The following is a 17,628-nucleotide window of genomic DNA, read 5'->3' as shown; positions in this document are numbered from 1 at the left end:
TTCTTAGTCCCACCCCCAAGAAAATAGCATGAGAAAATAACCACCAAAGGACCAGTAGGTATATTCCATGAAGAGAAGAATCCGATCGGTTCAATTGTTACCGAGATCTTAAGGGACAGACGGACGGACATCATTCTACTTTGTATTATAGATATGTTCATATTATCCTTGTGTGTTAATGCAGATACACGGTCTTGTTAACATATATTTTAAACAATCTGTCCTTAATCTAATTTACAATTAATAAAAAAAAACATCAAACATTGATAAAACATTTAGAATTATTTGTAATCATTCATATCTGTTTTTAGTGTCTTCTGAAGCATATTAATCTAATCATTTTTGTTAAATTGACTTTTTCTGGCCATAACAAACTTGGGATTGGGGTATGATGCGGCAAATGACAACAGAACTCGCAAAAAGTCAGAATTTGGCCTCTTATTGTCCTGAAATGTAAAAAAGGGTTAACTTAACAACTTTGGGAACTTTAATTTAATTTTGATTGGTTTAAATTCCAACCACAAATTGTAATCTACAGAAGGGGTAATTTTGTGTACCATCATTTGAGATATTCATCAATTTATCTGCCATTGTCTTGTCTCTTTAGATCTTTCAGTATTAGAGCTCAATTGGTTTAGTCACGTAGGATTCATTAGTCATATGGGGAAATTGATTGATTGGTCTAATGGGTAACATTGATTGGTCTTATGAATAAAATTGATTGGTCTTATGGGTAAAATTGATTAGTCTAATGGGTAACATTGATTGGTCTCATAGGTAAAATTGATTGTTGTATTGGGTTAAATACAAGACCAACGTAGTTTCCCTAAAAGTTGAGAAACTAACAGCCTTTTATTTTCATGACATATGGACAACCAGCCTATTTAAAAGGAGTTTATTTTACCTCTCCATATAATTGGGTGTATTTTGTTAGTGATCTAATCCAAGCATCAACAAGTCTAGCAGTATACCAAACACTCTAAACAAATTTTAAATTTATTATTTTGTAATTCCCTTGTTAAATTAAAAATTTCTGACTTTCAAATCATTCAAAGTTATATTTTGTTTATTTCACCCTTTTATTTCATAACCTTTGTTTTTTGGTCCTTTTTTACTTAAAAACTTTAAAAGGCTGTAATTTTCTTATTTTTGATCTATACAATCATTTTTTTCAGATTATGTTTATTCCTTTATAAACTTTAAATAAAAAGTTCCAAAACAAAAATTTCAGCAATGTAATATCATGTAGACACGTTAGAAAAGCTTAAATTTTAAAGTAAAAAATTGCGACTGCAGGAATTTTTAGTATTTTGGTCACATAAAATGCTTTGTTGAAGTCAAAAATATTTTTGCTCGTTACCAGGATGACACTGCCAGGTTTGCTGTCATCATTTACCCGCCTCGGTTGGAGAAATTTTAAAAGTTTAACTCTTCGTCATGTGTAAAACCTATATTTATGAAGTTAGCTAGTCAAACCCCTCTATTTTTACACACAGTAAATAAAGCAATAAAAAAACGGAGGGGGAGGCGTCATGCCCCCCGACAGTTAAGGGTTAAATCCAGGTAAAAGATACTTACTAGAAAGAAATGCCAGTAGAAGAATGCATACCAGCCATACTTAATCGCAAAATCCATGTTTTGAATAGAAAAATGAATACACCATTCGACCACAACTCTAAACATTTAAATTTGTTATTTTTTCAATTACAACCTGCAGTCACTATAATCCTTTAGGAATTTTTTTTCAATTTCGAATTTTCTATATTCTCCCCACAACCCCCTCCCCCCTAATTCCCTGACAATATAATGACCATGGCCTACTTAGCTGCAGCGCTCGGCCTCCTATCCTGCTTGGCTGCAGTGCTCGGCCCCCTAGCCTGCCTAGTCGTATACGCTCGGCCATCTCGACATATAATCTAACCTAACCTAATTGTATAAAAAAACTCTCTTTTCCTGCATTATACCCGCTTGGCAAAACCTTGTGAATGTTACTGGTTTTGATGCAGGGAATAACATGTGAGAATATATTATTTACCTTCCTCCACAAATGACTAACATATATCTGATAGAATGCCTAGAAAAAGTTAATCTCTAAAATAGGATATGTGAACAAAAAACTACATTAAGTAAGGATATCCAATCCTATACTAATTTTTAGTCAATTATTAGTCCTTTTTTTATAGATTTAACCCATTAGTGCCGCATGCCACTTTTATGGGCCGATCGAGCTGTAAGTTTCAGGGAAGCTTTATAATGGTCATAACGGAATTCGTATTTTTTTGTTTTGCTCTAGTGGCGTGCACAGGAAAGTTGCAAAAAAACCCGGTTCGGCTTGGCCATAAATACCAACCAGGCATTAACACCCGTTTATGGTGCTTTCCCCCAGTTTTAAAACCCGGTTGACCTGTATAAACCCGGTTATTTTGACCAAAAATCGAAAAATGCAATTTTTGAACGCCAAAAGTGAGATGAACACTTTTTAGAACTTTGATACGATCCGTAATTGAAAACTACACAACCTCATGTAATCTAAAGAGCTACAAGTATAATACTAAGCGATTTATTTCAAATTTCGTGTTTAGCCGGCGATTTCGGGTAAAAAAACCCTGTTTTGTTGTTGTTGTCAAAAAAGATCTATTAGTGAAACCGGGTAATAAAAATTTCAGACTCAAAATGGAAATGCCGAACCGGGCCTATATGGGGCGTAAAAAAACGATAAAAAAATCATATAAAAAATAATAATTTAAATAAAACGAATTCACAAATAGATGTACTTGTCAATAAACTTTAGATTTAACGAAAAAAATCAGCGACTTTACTATAAAAACAAAAAAGTTAGATGGGGTATTTTGAATTGTCATGATTTTCAAACTTTGTTGATCTATACCGGCAAACGGAAGTAAGCAAAACTGCCTGCTCCAGGGGGAAATGAAAGCCAGGGTAGTAGAGGGGGGATTCATACTGAGAATGATGCAATTATGAAGCCGGAAACCGTTTTTTTTTACATTTTCTGGCACCGGGTTTTAAAACCCGGTTCGGCACTAATGGGTTAATTGCAAAAAATTAATGTAGAAATTTATAATGTAATAATTTGGTTAAACCATGGCTAACATGCCATATTCAAATTTACACCTTGGAGTATTAAACTGTTTTAATAAAAAAATGGTCATGGGTAACAAATTACTAACATATAGATAATCTTTTGACATTACAACAACCTTTTCTTGTTGACACACTAGGGTAAGATATTTGTTTGGTAGATATACATTAGACTATATAAGTTGGAAAGATTTTTAATCAATATAATAGATTTGAAATCTGCATAAAATTTTAAGGATTTTTTTATAAAATTAGTTTTTTATATAATTCTTTATTTAAAGGCGCAAATACAAATTAAGTTAACTAATTTTGAGATCTGTGATTGGTGGATTGAAAACTATCTGCGCTCTGATTGGAGAAGCTTAAGTGACGTACATCATTTAACCAATTAGAGCGTAGGTAGTTTCCAATCCAGCTATCCTATTGGTCAAAATTTATTAACTTAAATCGTATTTGCGCCTTTAAATAAAGAATTATATAAAAAACGAATTTTATAAAAAATCCTTAAAATTTTATGCAGATTTCAAATCTATTATATTGATTAAAAATCTTTCCAACTTTTATAGTCTAGTATACATAGGTTTAAAAAACACTTCTTACCTGAAGGAAAATATATTGTAGCACATTTTGAGAGAATATTTGCTAAGACTGTTTTTCAGCAATTTTCTGTAAAACATTTTTTTATAATTGATTTTTTTCTGGTAAATATTTTTGATTTTTTTTTTACACCAATAATGATATATTATTAATTAAGTATTTTATAATTAATAGTGTTAATTATTTTGTATTAGTTAATTAAATTCATATTAAAGTTTTTTTTTATAAAACAATATTTTTGTCATAATATTTTTAAAGTATAATAATTTTTGATATCTTTTTATGCCTCAAAAGATAATTAATATTCCAGCAACTATCAAAGAAATTAGGCTTAGCCTTTTAGGATGCTTCCTAATGCTACTATTTATTCTATATAATTCGTTTTGTCATCAAAATATATGGTGCTGACAGACAAAAGAACAGATACAAATAAAGAGTAGCTTAAAAACTAAAAAAAATACTTTTCTTCTTTGATTCCTGCTCTGTAAAGTATACAATAAGCCAAAAAAAGTCCAGTAAACCATACAAGATGTCCATTAGTTCTCTAAACAAGTTTTGTATTAGGGTGTATGTCTTTTTTTACACGACCACAACCATTAAAAAGGTAAACATTGTGGAGCTTTCCATTGAATGATTTTTTCCGTGATATTTTTCGGTTCCAACAAAAAAAAACTTAATAGCTTGTCTATGGCAGAAAGTTAGGTTGTCTGTAACTGATTACATTTTTACAACAAAAACACCCATTTTCATAGTCAAAATCATTCATAAAAAAAAATAAATACTCAAAGCACTGTAGTGTGAGAATTCCAGCTTTTTGTATTTCCAGCCAATCAGAAGGCTGAATCTGCCTAACAATCAATAACAGCTAAGCATCTGTGGAAACTTGTACTAGTTTAATTTTTTCCGCTTCCAATAATTCTAGGCTTACAAACGCAATAAAACCGAAATTTTTTGAGATATTTCAATTATTAAAAGGGTTGTATTTGATGTAAAAATGTAATCAGTTACAAGCTTCTAGGCACCATGATTTAATTTCTATATCATTACGTGTGTAGACTTTCAAAATTTTTATATATCTAACATATCATTTTAAAATACTTCTAACTTTTTTGTTATTAAAGCTGGAGACTTTAAATTTTGGGTATTGGGTCTACTTTTTGAAGTTTTTCAGCATTAACCCTTACAGATCGGGGGGGGGGGGGTCATATTGACCCCCCCCTCTATTTTTTCAATGTCATTTTTTTTGTAGGTAAGATAGAGACTTGTGACTTCATGACTTTTTAAGTTTAGTAATTATACGTCGGCAAGAGTTGATTTTATTAGGATATCTGGTCTGTGTCGGTCGTGGTGTCCGGTCAAAGTCGGTTGGGTAGCACCAAAATTAAAAAAAAATTCTAAATTAATCTTAATTTCTACATTATGACTTTGTATATAAGGTAGAAACCTAAATTTTTTTTGTTGAATACTGAGATATCAATGATCCTATGAGAAAAGTGGTGTTATGACCGTTTGACCGCACCCTGACCGACTTTATGACCGATTTTTGTCCGGCTTTTACTACAGACATATATCATGAATATCGTGGCTTCTATTACAGCTAGAGACCTATAAATTTTTTTGGTAAATCCTTGAGCAATAATAAACAGATAAAAATATTAATTGGCGCCGCCAACCGCCGTTTTACCGCCGTAACCGCCGAAAATGGCGGTTTCCGTTATTTGCCGTTTTTTTGCGATGATCAGAAAAAGTAATTTTTTTGTTATGAAAAATAAAAGTTCGTCCTAAAATTTGGTGATCCTAGCTGCAAAATTAGCCGCTCTACAGCTGTTTTAAAATTTAGCGGCTGGCCGCTAAAAAGCGGCTAAGGAGCGGCCTGACCGCTATGACTAGAAAAAGTAATTTTCTCTAAAAATACACATGAACCACCAGAAAAAAATTTTACGTCTTTATTTGTAACAGAAGCCGAGATAGAGGGGGGGGTCAATATGACCCCCCCCCCCCCCGATCTATTAAGGTGGGAATAGGGGCCCGATCTGTAAGGGTTAAGAGCGGTGTTTTTTTTGCAGGCTTCCTTTGATATTTATGGTGGTTTTCATTTTTAGATTAAAGCCCTACCTCATTTATTGGAAGCTTTATAAATTCATCTTTTGTTTTCCTAAAATCATAAAAATTAGGTAATAACCAACTCCTCTTTATTATGCACAGACTTGTAATGAAACAAGACAATTAATTCTGTAAGAGTGTAGAATTAAAAATTTACGGGAAAAAATGTAAAATGATTGATAATTAACAAGGATAACATAAATAATCAAGAAATATGGATTGACACCCGGAAAAGAAAGAACATTGTCATAACAAATAAACACATTAAATTTGATATTAAAATCAGGAAACCTTTTAGAAATTTTTAAATGTCTTTTGAAGCATTACAAACAGACAGATAGAAAAGTAAATAAAAGGCATTTTTCAGGGGTTTATTTTAAAGTGTTTGTTGTCAGGAATTTGAAAATATTTCATTTGCCACATTAATCATCTCAAAAAGGGACTTAGCTTATAAGGAAAATGAGAAAATATAGGAATCAACCAATAAGCAAATCTTAATATCAATATTAAATTAAATTAAATTTTCCGTCGTTCATAGATGAACAGACAAGAAGCTTAATAATCTATTTTCACATATTTTCGATTTTCTCTACTGCTATCTAAGATAGATTTCTGATCGAGAATCCAGTATACAACTTACTTTGTCTGCCAGTCTTCAGGTCATGCAACTAATTTCAGAGAGGTCTATTTTAAAAGGTTCCGTGAATTTTTATCATTTTTATTATAATAACTTTTAGTCTAATATCCTTCTTTCTTATTCTTTATTTTTATATGACCAATGGATATTTGCTTGTTTCAATTTGTCTGTTTGTAAATCCAACTTTTTGGCGTTACATTACTTATTGTTGCTATCATCCTTGTTTAAAATCTCAGGTTTACTAAAAACATTTTAAATCTATAATACAAAGTAGAACGATGTCTATTTGTCCGTCTGACTGTCCGTCCGTCCCTTAAGATCTCGGTAACCACTGAACCGATCGGATTCTACTCTTCAGGGTATATATCTATTGGTCCTGTGGTGGTTTTAAGCTATTTTCTTGGGGGTTGGAACACCCCCAACACCCCTAAAATGAAAATTTCCCCCCCCCCACAAAAAAAATTCTGGGGAAACTATTCCCAAATAAATGGCAGCACCAGAAATACTTTTCTTTTATTTTTTAAAGATTACCTCTTGGGGCAAAGCCCCTAGAGGCTAGGGGCGAAGCCGCTAGTAATAAATATATGCTATATTATTAATTGCCAGTTGCAACCTTAAATTTTTTTCTTCTACCTAAATGTTTTTTTGTCTTTATTGTATTTTAAATTTTTTGTAATAGTATTTAACCCTTTAGACAGATGGTTCACAACCACCACCAAAATTTTGACCATCTATATTTTTATCAAACTAAAATTTCCCCCTAAAAATTCGTTCATTTCTTGACAATGCACGAAGATACTGCTAAATTTTTGTTAAAAAAAGTATATAAACCATGTAAGTTGTTTTACTTTATTAAAAAATTTTATTACATATTTTTAAATTTACATAGTCCTGTTGTTACTACGCTTTTTGTTGATATAATTGTCCTTGTTGCTTTAGATTTTGACCATTTTTCTTAAATGATTTGTTATGTTAATGTGTATATAAACAATAAACATATCTTACCTATACTTTTTTTTGTAAATAAATGAATATTTTTTTAGACCCTGATGAAGTTTAAGCAATAAACGAAAATATTTGGTGCCTCATGTGTTGATTTTTCGTCCGTGTTGGGGATCGGGATAGTTGTTACGGGTCTTTTTATGAATATAATAAATATATGCTAATGAGAAGCTTTTTACTTTTTCTGTCAGCCTCATGTTCAGACGGACGTATTGACCCTAGTAGTAGAGTAGAATGCTAACAAACCGTGACGACGTCACCAAAACTGTCCCAATTTTGTATAACTTTTGCGGAACAAGTTCCAATTACGTCATATTTTTCTTTCCCGAAAAAGGGAGGGGGGGAAGAAAATCTCTCCAAAAGAGATGGGGAAAACCCCCTTTTCTCCCATCTCTTTTTTCTTCCCCCCTTCCCTTTTTTTCTTTCCCCCTTCTCTTTTTCGGGAAAGAAAAATATGACGTAATTGGAACTTGTTCCGCAAAAGTTATACAAAATTGGGACAGTTTCGGTGACGTCACCGTGACATACATTTCACAAAGTTGTCGCATCAATGTCAAAACTGGCTCATTCTTTTCCTAGAAAAAATACAATTAAATTTTTTTTTACCCCTCCCACCCCAAAAAAAAACACGTAATTTTATTTACAGTGCTATCTATATCATCCTCATATATCTCCTTTACAGCTTTCTATAGGTCATGGAAAGGTTCGTAACTATTTTTGAAGCAGATCTCACCACCCTCCAAACAAAAAAATGCACCTGAAGAATTATCTCCCAATAAAATTTGGGTATAGTCCTTTTCGTAACATTGCACCTTATGGGGCGATTCTTTGTATTTTTCACAGTAGCTTTTCTCCTATTTCTAGCCCCTGTGGGGGGCTCTAACCTTGCGGGGTTAAATACCTAACCCTGTGGGGTAATCACCTAACCAAATATAACCTAACCTAACCTAAAATAACCTATAAAAAGCCTCTTTAAAAATACGACGAATCGCCCCTTATGAGGCGATGTTTTTGAAAGGGGCTATTGTTTATAAAAATAACAAACATTTTTGCTTTTAAACCACCCTTTAAATGATTTATTGAATGACGAATTTTCATGACCAAAGCAAAACAATTCATCAGGATGGACAATAATTTACTCCATTCTGGAGTTGTTTATATGTTCAGAATTGATAAAAAAAAGAATTTTTGCTTTTCTGTGTGGGAACCCCTAGGTGATGAATTTTCCCAATAAAAAATCTAGGAGTGCTAAAAGACTGCCACAAGTAGAACCAATACCCAAAATTTTATGCCTCCAGCCTAAACAACTAATAAGATATGAAATTTTGGGTAGATAAAATTTTTGAAAGTTTTCCAGCACTCATGATAGAAATTTTAATATTAAATTATGTCAGCTTGAAGCTAAAATTATTAGCACAAAGGTGGCATTGTTACAAATTTAAACACCCATTCTCATAGTGAAAATCTCTCAAAAAAATTTGGTTTAACTTCTGTTTGTAAGGGTAAGTGTCTAATGATGTTGTGTTTGGTTGACATGAGCTGATTCATCCATCTGATTGGCTGGATATACTAAAAGCTGGAATTCTTAAACTACAGAGCTGAATCTCTAAATCACAGTGATACCACTGTCAATGCCTCTAGTGAGCCGATTTTGAAAGCATTTCATATAATAGAGATCTTCAAATGAAAATGGCAATGTTGAGCCGGGAAACACTATGGAACCAACCACCGGCTCACTGGCATTGCAAAATGACTTTAGACTCACTGAGCCAGTGCAGTGGGTCCAAAATGTTTCCCATTTTGAATTAATGATCCATGTTTTATTGGCAGCACTGGCAATTGCAGTGGGATCTGCAATGGCCTACTATTATTTTGCTATTGAACCTGAAATTTTCAAATTTAAGGTATTTGGTCTACTTGAGGCAGTTTTTCAGCACTTAAAGCCTTCTTTAAAATACTTACCTGTCTATCAGAAGAGTATAGGTTAGTAAAAACAGACTGAAAACAAAAAGTCAAGGTAACAACCCAGAATGAAATTCTGGCTACCTTCATTCCTAAGTAAAAGAAAAGTTATGCCAAAAGATGGATAGCTAACAACGTTTTTTTATTTAAAATTTAAATTTTGGCAACCAATTAACAGGAGTTTTAAATATGAGGGCACATACAGAACAAGGTGGAAAAATCAAAGGAAATGTAATAAAAGAAAAGACTAAAATTGAGGGTGTAAAAATATGAACCAAAGGACGTACAACATTTCTATTTTTTGGGAGGGTTTCAAGCTACAAAATCTTGGGTTTTTAAACTTTTGAGTGGGGGCGGGAGTAGGTAGGGGGTGGGATGGACTGTTGGGTGGTAACATTTGTTTTCAGAAGGATAATACCCTCTCAAAAAACTTTTTTTTTTGTGGGGGGAGGAAGTGCTAAAAAGTACTTTACCTCCCCTCTGGATGTCCTAGCATAAACACCCCAGAAATATCTAAGATTTTCATGAAGAAATTTGCATAGTTAAATAGTTACAGACAGTGAACTAAGCTTTGTAGAACAAGCATTGTTTGTTATAAAATATGGCAACCTTCTTGTAAAATTTTTTGTGCATGTACTATCATAATGTATCTATAAATACAAGCAAACAGAAGAATACAGCCATCAATATAGTTATAAGCTCCAGTCATTCTAGATAGACATAAATAATCAATCAATCAAGTACAACCTACAGCTGTTTTAGAGAACGTAGTAATAGAATAATTTAAAACAACTAGGATAAATTTGGAATTTAGAAAGTACAACCTTTAGATTGAACTTTTATAAAAAGGTCTGAAGCTGAAGATCTTAACAATAGAGGTCTTGTAGTAAATATGTTTTAAGGCTAAAGTATGTAAAAGTAAATAATTAATGGCCAAAACAAATTTTTCCATGTTTTACCTCCAAAAATCTGCACAAACTCTTTCTTGTCTGTTGTCTCTTGTATCAATAAGCTTAGCAAACAGCAGCAAAGATATATTCTGGTAATAGATGGAAAAACGTTATAGTAGTGGCTAGGGTTGGGCCGGATATCCAGTTTTCAGCCATTTTTAATATCCGGCCAGATACTGAATATTGAAACCAGATATCCGGCATTAGAAATCAGCTGGATATCCGGTATCCGGCCCAACCCTAGTAGTAGCATGTCAACTCAACATATATTTTAAAGATATACTTATAGAAGAGTAATGACAAAACACCTAATTTAAAAATGCCTTATTTCATAAATGTCAAATGTGACAAAACAACTTTTTTTAAAATTTCTAATTTAAAAATACCTAATTTTAAAAATGCCCAATGTGATATTTTACCTATGATTATGGCTGAGAACCGGTTCTAATCCAGCGGATATTAATAGGTTTCAAAGCCATACTGGAAAAAAAAAAACATACCTTTCCCAAAATAGTGTTTAAAAAAAGAAGAGCAAGACCTTGGTTTGGAAGAGTCCACAAACTAAAATATGGTGGTTTATTTTAAAGAACAAGACAATAAAGAATAAATTGATATACACCCCCAATGTTGATACACAATATTGCCCCTTCTGTACTTCATTATTAGTGGAGAGTTTCTAGGCAGCTGGATTGTAAAATGTCAAATTGTAACCAATGTAAATAAATACAAACAATCAGACCAGAATTTTTAAAGTCCAATGTCCCCAACCTTTCAAGTACAGCAGATATTAGAATAGTAAGTTCTTTCACACAAAATGCCTTTTTTTAAAACTGCAAACCCCGTTCCTCTTATATTTTTTTGTTTTACAATAATTTAGGTCAAGTATAGGAATATATACCCCCCCATACTTAGATCACAAATAAGTAGGGGGAATATCAGTACTCAACAGGAACTTTATGTGAAAACACCGAGTGTTCATACCTTGGCCTTAGATAGAGGTTGTAGAGAAAAGTTACTGCAATGCACGAGTTTATTATCATCATTACTGGCACTGAACAAATTTAAAGATTATTTGGCGGGCTTGGAGGATGCCGCGTACAGCTTTGGAAGGGAAGAAGAAATGTAATAAATGTATTAATGCTAATGGAATTGCACTCCTCCCCCCCCCCCTTCTAGTCAATTTTAGACAATTTTCAGAAGGGGTTGGAATAATCACCCAAATTTAATACTTTGAAAAGTATTTATAAATACACATTTATGGACTCACATTTTTTAAAAACAGAGTCACGATCCAAGCCATTCCCCAAGAAAATAGCCTAAATCCTTCATATGACTTTAGGAGATAATCCATAAACTTAAGAACCCAATCTTCACTTACGTCCAAGGGTGGAGGTTAAAAAAATGTTTACCCCCTTCATTGAAACCCCTTATTTTACCCCCACAAGATTTTTAAGAATACATTACATTATAATTACCCTCCTTAAACCTTTAAAAACCCTTCAGTTTAACCCCCTCAAAATTTAAAGCCTGGACGTCACTGCCAATCTTTCATATACTAAAGTAACAGGATGTTTGTCTGTCTGTGTGTCTGTACCAAAGGATCTCGCTAACCACTGAACCGATCGGGTTCTCCTTAACAGGGTAGCTTCTCATAAGTCCCGGGAAGGTTTAAAACTATTTTCTTGGGGGATGGGACACCCCCAACCCCCCAGAAATGAAAAATAGCCCCCCCCCCCCAAAAAAAAAAAAAAATTTCCACCCCCCAAATATTTTTTAAATTTTTTTTTAAAATCTAAAATAAGAAATTGGGTTATCAAATTCGACTCCCTCCTCCTCAAGTGCCCCTAGAGGCCTCTAGGGGTGTAGCCGCTAGTCTTTCATAAATTAGTAAGATATTAAACTTAAACTTAAGATCTAGACTGACAGACTTCTAGTGATATACTGAATTAATATGCAGATATGATATATATTGACCTGAATAATAGATTAATGTGAGGAAACATGTGTTTAGTGGTGACTCTATATCATCGGCAGTATCAACATCAGTACCGGTGTCATCATCTACAAGGAAACATGTGTTTAGTGGTGACTCTGTATCCTCGGCAATATCAACATCAGTACTGGTGTCATCATCTCCAAGGAAACATGTGTTTAGTGGTGACTCTGTATCCTCGGCAGTATCAACATCAGTACCAGTGTCATCATCTACAAGGAAACATGTGTTTAGTGGTGACTCTGTATCCTCGGCAGTATCAACATCAGTACCGGTGTCATCATCTACAAGGAAACATGTGTTTAGTAGTGACTCTGTATCCTTGGCAATATCAACATTAGTACCGGTGTCATTATCTACAAGGAAACATGTGTTTAGTGGTGACTCTGTATCCTCGGCAATATCAACATCAGTACTGGTGTCATCATCTCCAAGGAAACATGTGTTTAGTGGTGACTCTGTATCCTCGGCAGTATCAACATCAGTACCAGTGTCATCATCTACAAGGAAACATGTGTTTAGTGGTGACTCTGTATCCTCGGCAGTATCAACATCAGTACCGGTGTCATCATCTACAAAGAAACATGTGTTTATTGGTGACTCTGTATCCTTGGCAGTATCAACATTAGTACCGGTGTCATTATCTACAAGGAAACATGTGTTTAGTGGTGACTCTGTATCCTCGGCAATATCAACATCAGTACTGGTGTCATCATCTCCAAGGAAACATGTGTTTAGTGGTGACTCTGTATCCTCGGCAGTATCAACATCAGTACCAGTGTCATCATCTCCAAGGAAACATGTGTTTAGTGGTGACTCTGTATCCTCGGCAGTATCAACATCAGTACCAGTGTCATCATCTACAAGGAAACATGTGTTTAGTGGTGACTCTGTATCCTCGGCAGTATCAACATCAGTACCAGTGTCATCATCTACAAGGAAACATGTGTTTAGTGGTGACTCTATAACATCGGCAGTATCAACATCAGTACCGGTGTCATCATCTACAAGGAAACATATGTTTAGACCAATGAGTGGTCAATATACACCAATTGACCAATGGTAAAATCTATACTGGCCTCTCATTGGTCAGTATTATCGAATGGCGTCATTTTTTGGTGACACTTTATGCTGTCGCAGGATAAGATATTTTTCGGACCGCTCTGAGGCTAGGGGCAAAGTTACAAGTCCTTAATAAAAGTTTCATGATGTATATGTGTGTGTGTCTGTGTAACAGAAAACAATCTCACTGACTCATATACTTCTAAACCGTAAGCTTCTTATTCAAAGATAATTGGTAAGTTTTAAGGGAGGGTGCTTTGTTGGTTCATTACTAAGATGCAATAAATGACACTTAGAGAATTGTTTTAAAATGTTCATTTTCTTTCTATTTTGTATTTGAAAGATAAAAGTGTAAGAAATTCATGAGCTTTATTTGATTCTTCCTTGAAGGCAGAGACCCGGTCTCGATTTTGTATAGGGTTTTTGAAAAATAAGCTAGTAGCCTTGGAAAAACAGCTTAGTCCCTATTAAAGAACAGGCAGCTATTTGCTAGGAAACAAAAAGGGTCTCCACCACTTGGGGCAGGTAGTGGTATGGATTTATACATCTGTACTTATACAGTTATTGTTAAATGTTATTGACAATTTAATTGTTGCTCACCCTGTGGCGCCAAGAATTCAACATCTTCATTTGATAGTTCTTTACCAAAGTTGTTCTCAACTGCTTCTAGTAGAAGTAGGAGCAAAACAAACTGAGAAATAATGTTCTTCATCTTATTTCACCCTAAGTCATAAATTTTGGGCAAATTAAAATTATTTTTTAATCAAGTAAAGAAGTAGTTTTAATCAATTTAAGCTTATTGATGTATGATAACTTGGATGTTGCACCAGATTTTCATGTGCTCTAATAAAGATGGCTAAAATAACGATTCACCCATCAATCCCATTTACTCCATCCTTCCCTCTCTGAACAAACTGACCAATAAAAAAAATCTATATTAGCAACCTAAATGGACGAGAATAGAAATAGAAACTTTATTACAAATACTAATTTTGAAAAATGGATCAATAATAATGATATGTGCAAATCAGTTTTAAGGGATAAAAGAAGCCAAAAAGCTGCTTAAAAGGAGTCCGACCATCCTTCTTGAATATGTCCATCCACAAGGGATGTGGAAAATAAATTTTAGCCCTCTATCTTAAAAAGAAGCCAAGAAATATTTATTCATTGCATTGAATTATAAACAGTTTTCCATTTATTTAAAAATTTACAATTGTAAGTTTAAAACAAGTTTTGTTAGTTCTGAGATGCCGAAGGCACACGCTCAATATTATGATAGTATATTTTAATATTTGTAGAAAACTGGATATAATATGATGTGATACATGATATTTCAGTGTGGCTGTGAAACGGTTCTAAACCACCGGATACTTTGAAGACATACTTGACATTCCATTTTCGCTACTAAAACTAAAAAAAGAAATTACCTGCTGGTATGAGGGAGGTTGACCAACTAGACAAATTACAAAGATATTTTCTTTTATAAGAAGCCACTTTGTAAAGATTAAAAGGATTATCCTACAAAAATATAATAAGGTTTAATTAGTCATAGTCTAACAAGGATGACAACATCCATAAATGCAAAGCTCTGAAACGGCAGGACAAACAAACATTAAAACTTGAAGAGTGTAAGAGCAAAATAATCAAAACATAAATGTATAAAAGTCGAGCAAAACTTTGTTAAAAAAATTTACAATTTTAGGACTTGTTTATAGAGATGCTTCGCTTATAATATTAAACTTTGTTGTCCTAGGAATCAGTATTCCAAAAATCAAGTCAAACGGATTAATATATCATATAAAAACTTGTTTTAAAAAAAGTTAAAAATCGTAATGTTTAAAATGGACTAACGGACATTTTGGTAAAGAATATAGAGTTGCTATGCTTTATAAATCGTGCCTAACTACTACAGGAATCACCATGCAAAGTTTGAAATCGATAGGACAAATTTAACATGTATAAATTAACAAATAAATGTTATCCGTTCCGGACAGACGGACGGACCGATTTTAATTATAGGAAAGCTTCGCTTTAAAAAATACATTTTCCTTAATTTTTAACCCAAATTCAAGACGGGGTTTCCTCAGCTAGACATTAACCACTTTATTTGGCAACCTTTGTTTCTAGGTTCTGCTTGACTTAAAGTGGCCATACGGCTGCATACAATTCACATTACTTGATGAATCAAAGCAAAACTCTTAGAAAATGTTGATGCTATGTCTATCTGTCTTTTTTGACTTTACAGAAGGTAAGGTTGACACTTCCCTCCTCTTGCTGTGTGTAATACACCCTCGTAACCCCATTTCAAAGTCCTCTGAACGCCATTGAGTATATTAAGTATGTTTATAATTGTAGATTAGCCCTTTCATTTCAAAGGAATTATAAGAGGATTTCTTCAATTATAATGATAACATAAAAAGAAAAGATAAGCCTTTATTTTAATTGTGGATTATCTCTATCATTTGTTTAATTATAAGATTACGTGTTTTATCAAAAAAAATACATTCTTAAGAAAGATAGTTTACTATAAGCCTCAGCCACGGCAGCCGCAGCCGCAGCTGCGCAGCTGCCGAACCCTGTTTATCTCTATCATTTGTTTAATTATAAGATTTTGTGTTTTATTGGAAAGGATGGCAACATCCATAAGAAGCAAAGCATAAAAAAATCATATATAAGACAATACCAGTCCTAAATAATTTATAATTCGTTGGCTTGCCAACTTTGGGGACTTTTATTGATTTTAGATTTGTTAGTTCAATAAGTTGAGTGCCCAAACGTTTTAATCACTAATTGTAATTTACATTAGGGGTATATGTAAATTATCATTGGGAATGTAAATCAATTTACCGGCCATTGTCTTAAGCTTCAATACTGAAAGTTTTAAATGCATATTTTTTATTTTTAAAGCTAAAGTTCATTAGATACCAAAAATTGGTATTTGTATAATATATAAATATTCCGTTTTCCTTGTTACCAAGTCCAAATTCCATTTTTCTAATACATACAACTGAATTATTTTATACTAGCGGCTATGCCCCTAGAGGCCTCTAGTGGCCTTTAATCAGGGGTTTGTAAGTAAAAACGACTCTTATATTTTTTTAAAAGTAAAAATATTTTGTGGATAATTTATTTCTAGGGGCGATTTCTCTTGGGAGGGTTGAAATGACCTCCCCTAAAATAGTGATATATCGTGAAGAGTAGAATCCGATCAGTTCAGTGGTTACCGAGATCTTAAGGGACGGACAGACAGACAGACAGACAGACGGACAGATGGACGGACAGACAGACATCATTCTACTTTGTATTATAGATGGTAGATTTTTCTCTTCATTATTTTGTGCTTAAATTAATTTAGACTTTATTTTAAAACCTTTTAATTTTTGATGCTATGGAGGAATTAAGAAAATTAAACCAAGTTCCATTTATTTTTAAGAGGATATTTTTTTTCTCTTTGATTTTAGTTGACCCATTTAAAAACTTATTTAAATTTTCTTTTTAAAACTTAAATTGGAAATTGGGGTACAGTCCAATTTTCCCCCTCCTACCTTTAGTGCTCCTAGAGGCTCCTAGGGGGTGTAGCTGATAATATTTTAAATTCATTTTCTTGAATTATTTCTTTATAAAAGAACTAACGGCTTCGCCTCTAGCCTCTAGGGGCTTTGCCCTAAGAGGTGATAAAAAAGAATTAAGGCGAAATTCGTAAAAGGACCAGGGAAATCTCCAGCAAAAAAAAAAGACCAAGGAAATGTTCTGCAAAAAAAAGGACCAAGGAAATGTTCTGCAAAAAAAATGGGGGGGGGGATTTTTTGTGTTTTGGGGGTTGGGGGTGTCCCACCCTCCCCAAGAAAATAGCCTAAAACCACCACAGGACCAGTAAGTATATTCCCTCAAGAGTAGAATCCGATCGGTTTAGTGATTACCGAGATCTTAAGCTTCAGATGGACGGACGGACAGACATCAAGCTTCTTTGTAATATACATTATAGATTATAAAAAAAAATAAAAAAAATCTCATCGATCATAATAAATCCCACAATTATGGGCCAAATGTTACAAAAAAAATGCATCCAGTTTATTCTTTTGTAAATACAAAATCAAAAAAACATTGAACAACGAATTTACTTACCAACACTGGAAACCACAGCTTGATTCCCAGCCCTGTAACATAAATTTTCGTTGCCAGAATTTTAGAAAGATATCATGTTTCTAATTCTTTTATACAGG

General features: G+C 33.4%; 2 protein-coding genes across 2 annotated transcripts; both read right to left on the bottom strand.

Moving 5' to 3' along the window:
• Positions 1–321: 321 nt before the first annotated feature.
• On the bottom strand, positions 322–5,878 carry LOC145327926 (uncharacterized). Its single transcript, XM_080171455.1, has 7 exons — positions 5,812–5,878; positions 4,158–4,240; positions 3,700–3,765; positions 2,036–2,074; positions 1,579–1,675; positions 905–979; positions 322–446 (listed from the first exon to the last, which is right to left on the bottom strand). The coding sequence occupies exons 3-7, from the start codon at positions 3,723–3,725 to the stop codon at positions 333–335; spliced, it is 351 nt and encodes a 116-aa protein (XP_080027581.1). The 5' UTR covers positions 3,726–3,765; positions 4,158–4,240; positions 5,812–5,878; the 3' UTR covers positions 322–332.
• Positions 5,879–10,355: 4,477 nt separating this feature from the next.
• On the bottom strand, positions 10,356–14,124 carry LOC145327598 (uncharacterized). The gene is made up of 5 exons (XM_080171137.1): positions 14,006–14,124; positions 12,325–12,411; positions 11,332–11,401; positions 10,851–10,911; positions 10,356–10,439 (listed from the first exon to the last, which is right to left on the bottom strand). The coding sequence occupies exons 1-5, from the start codon at positions 14,115–14,117 to the stop codon at positions 10,356–10,358; spliced, it is 414 nt and encodes a 137-aa protein (XP_080027263.1). The 5' UTR covers positions 14,118–14,124.
• Positions 14,125–17,628: the final 3,504 nt, after the last annotated feature.

The sequence above is a fragment of the Acartia tonsa genome, chromosome 9, assembly GCF_053477335.1.
Source record: "Acartia tonsa isolate MP-2025a chromosome 9, ASM5347733v1, whole genome shotgun sequence".
Classification (NCBI taxonomy): Eukaryota; Metazoa; Arthropoda; class Copepoda; order Calanoida; family Acartiidae; genus Acartia; species Acartia tonsa.
Note: the sequence above shows the minus strand (reverse complement) of the source record. Positions and strands in the feature narration are given on the sequence as shown.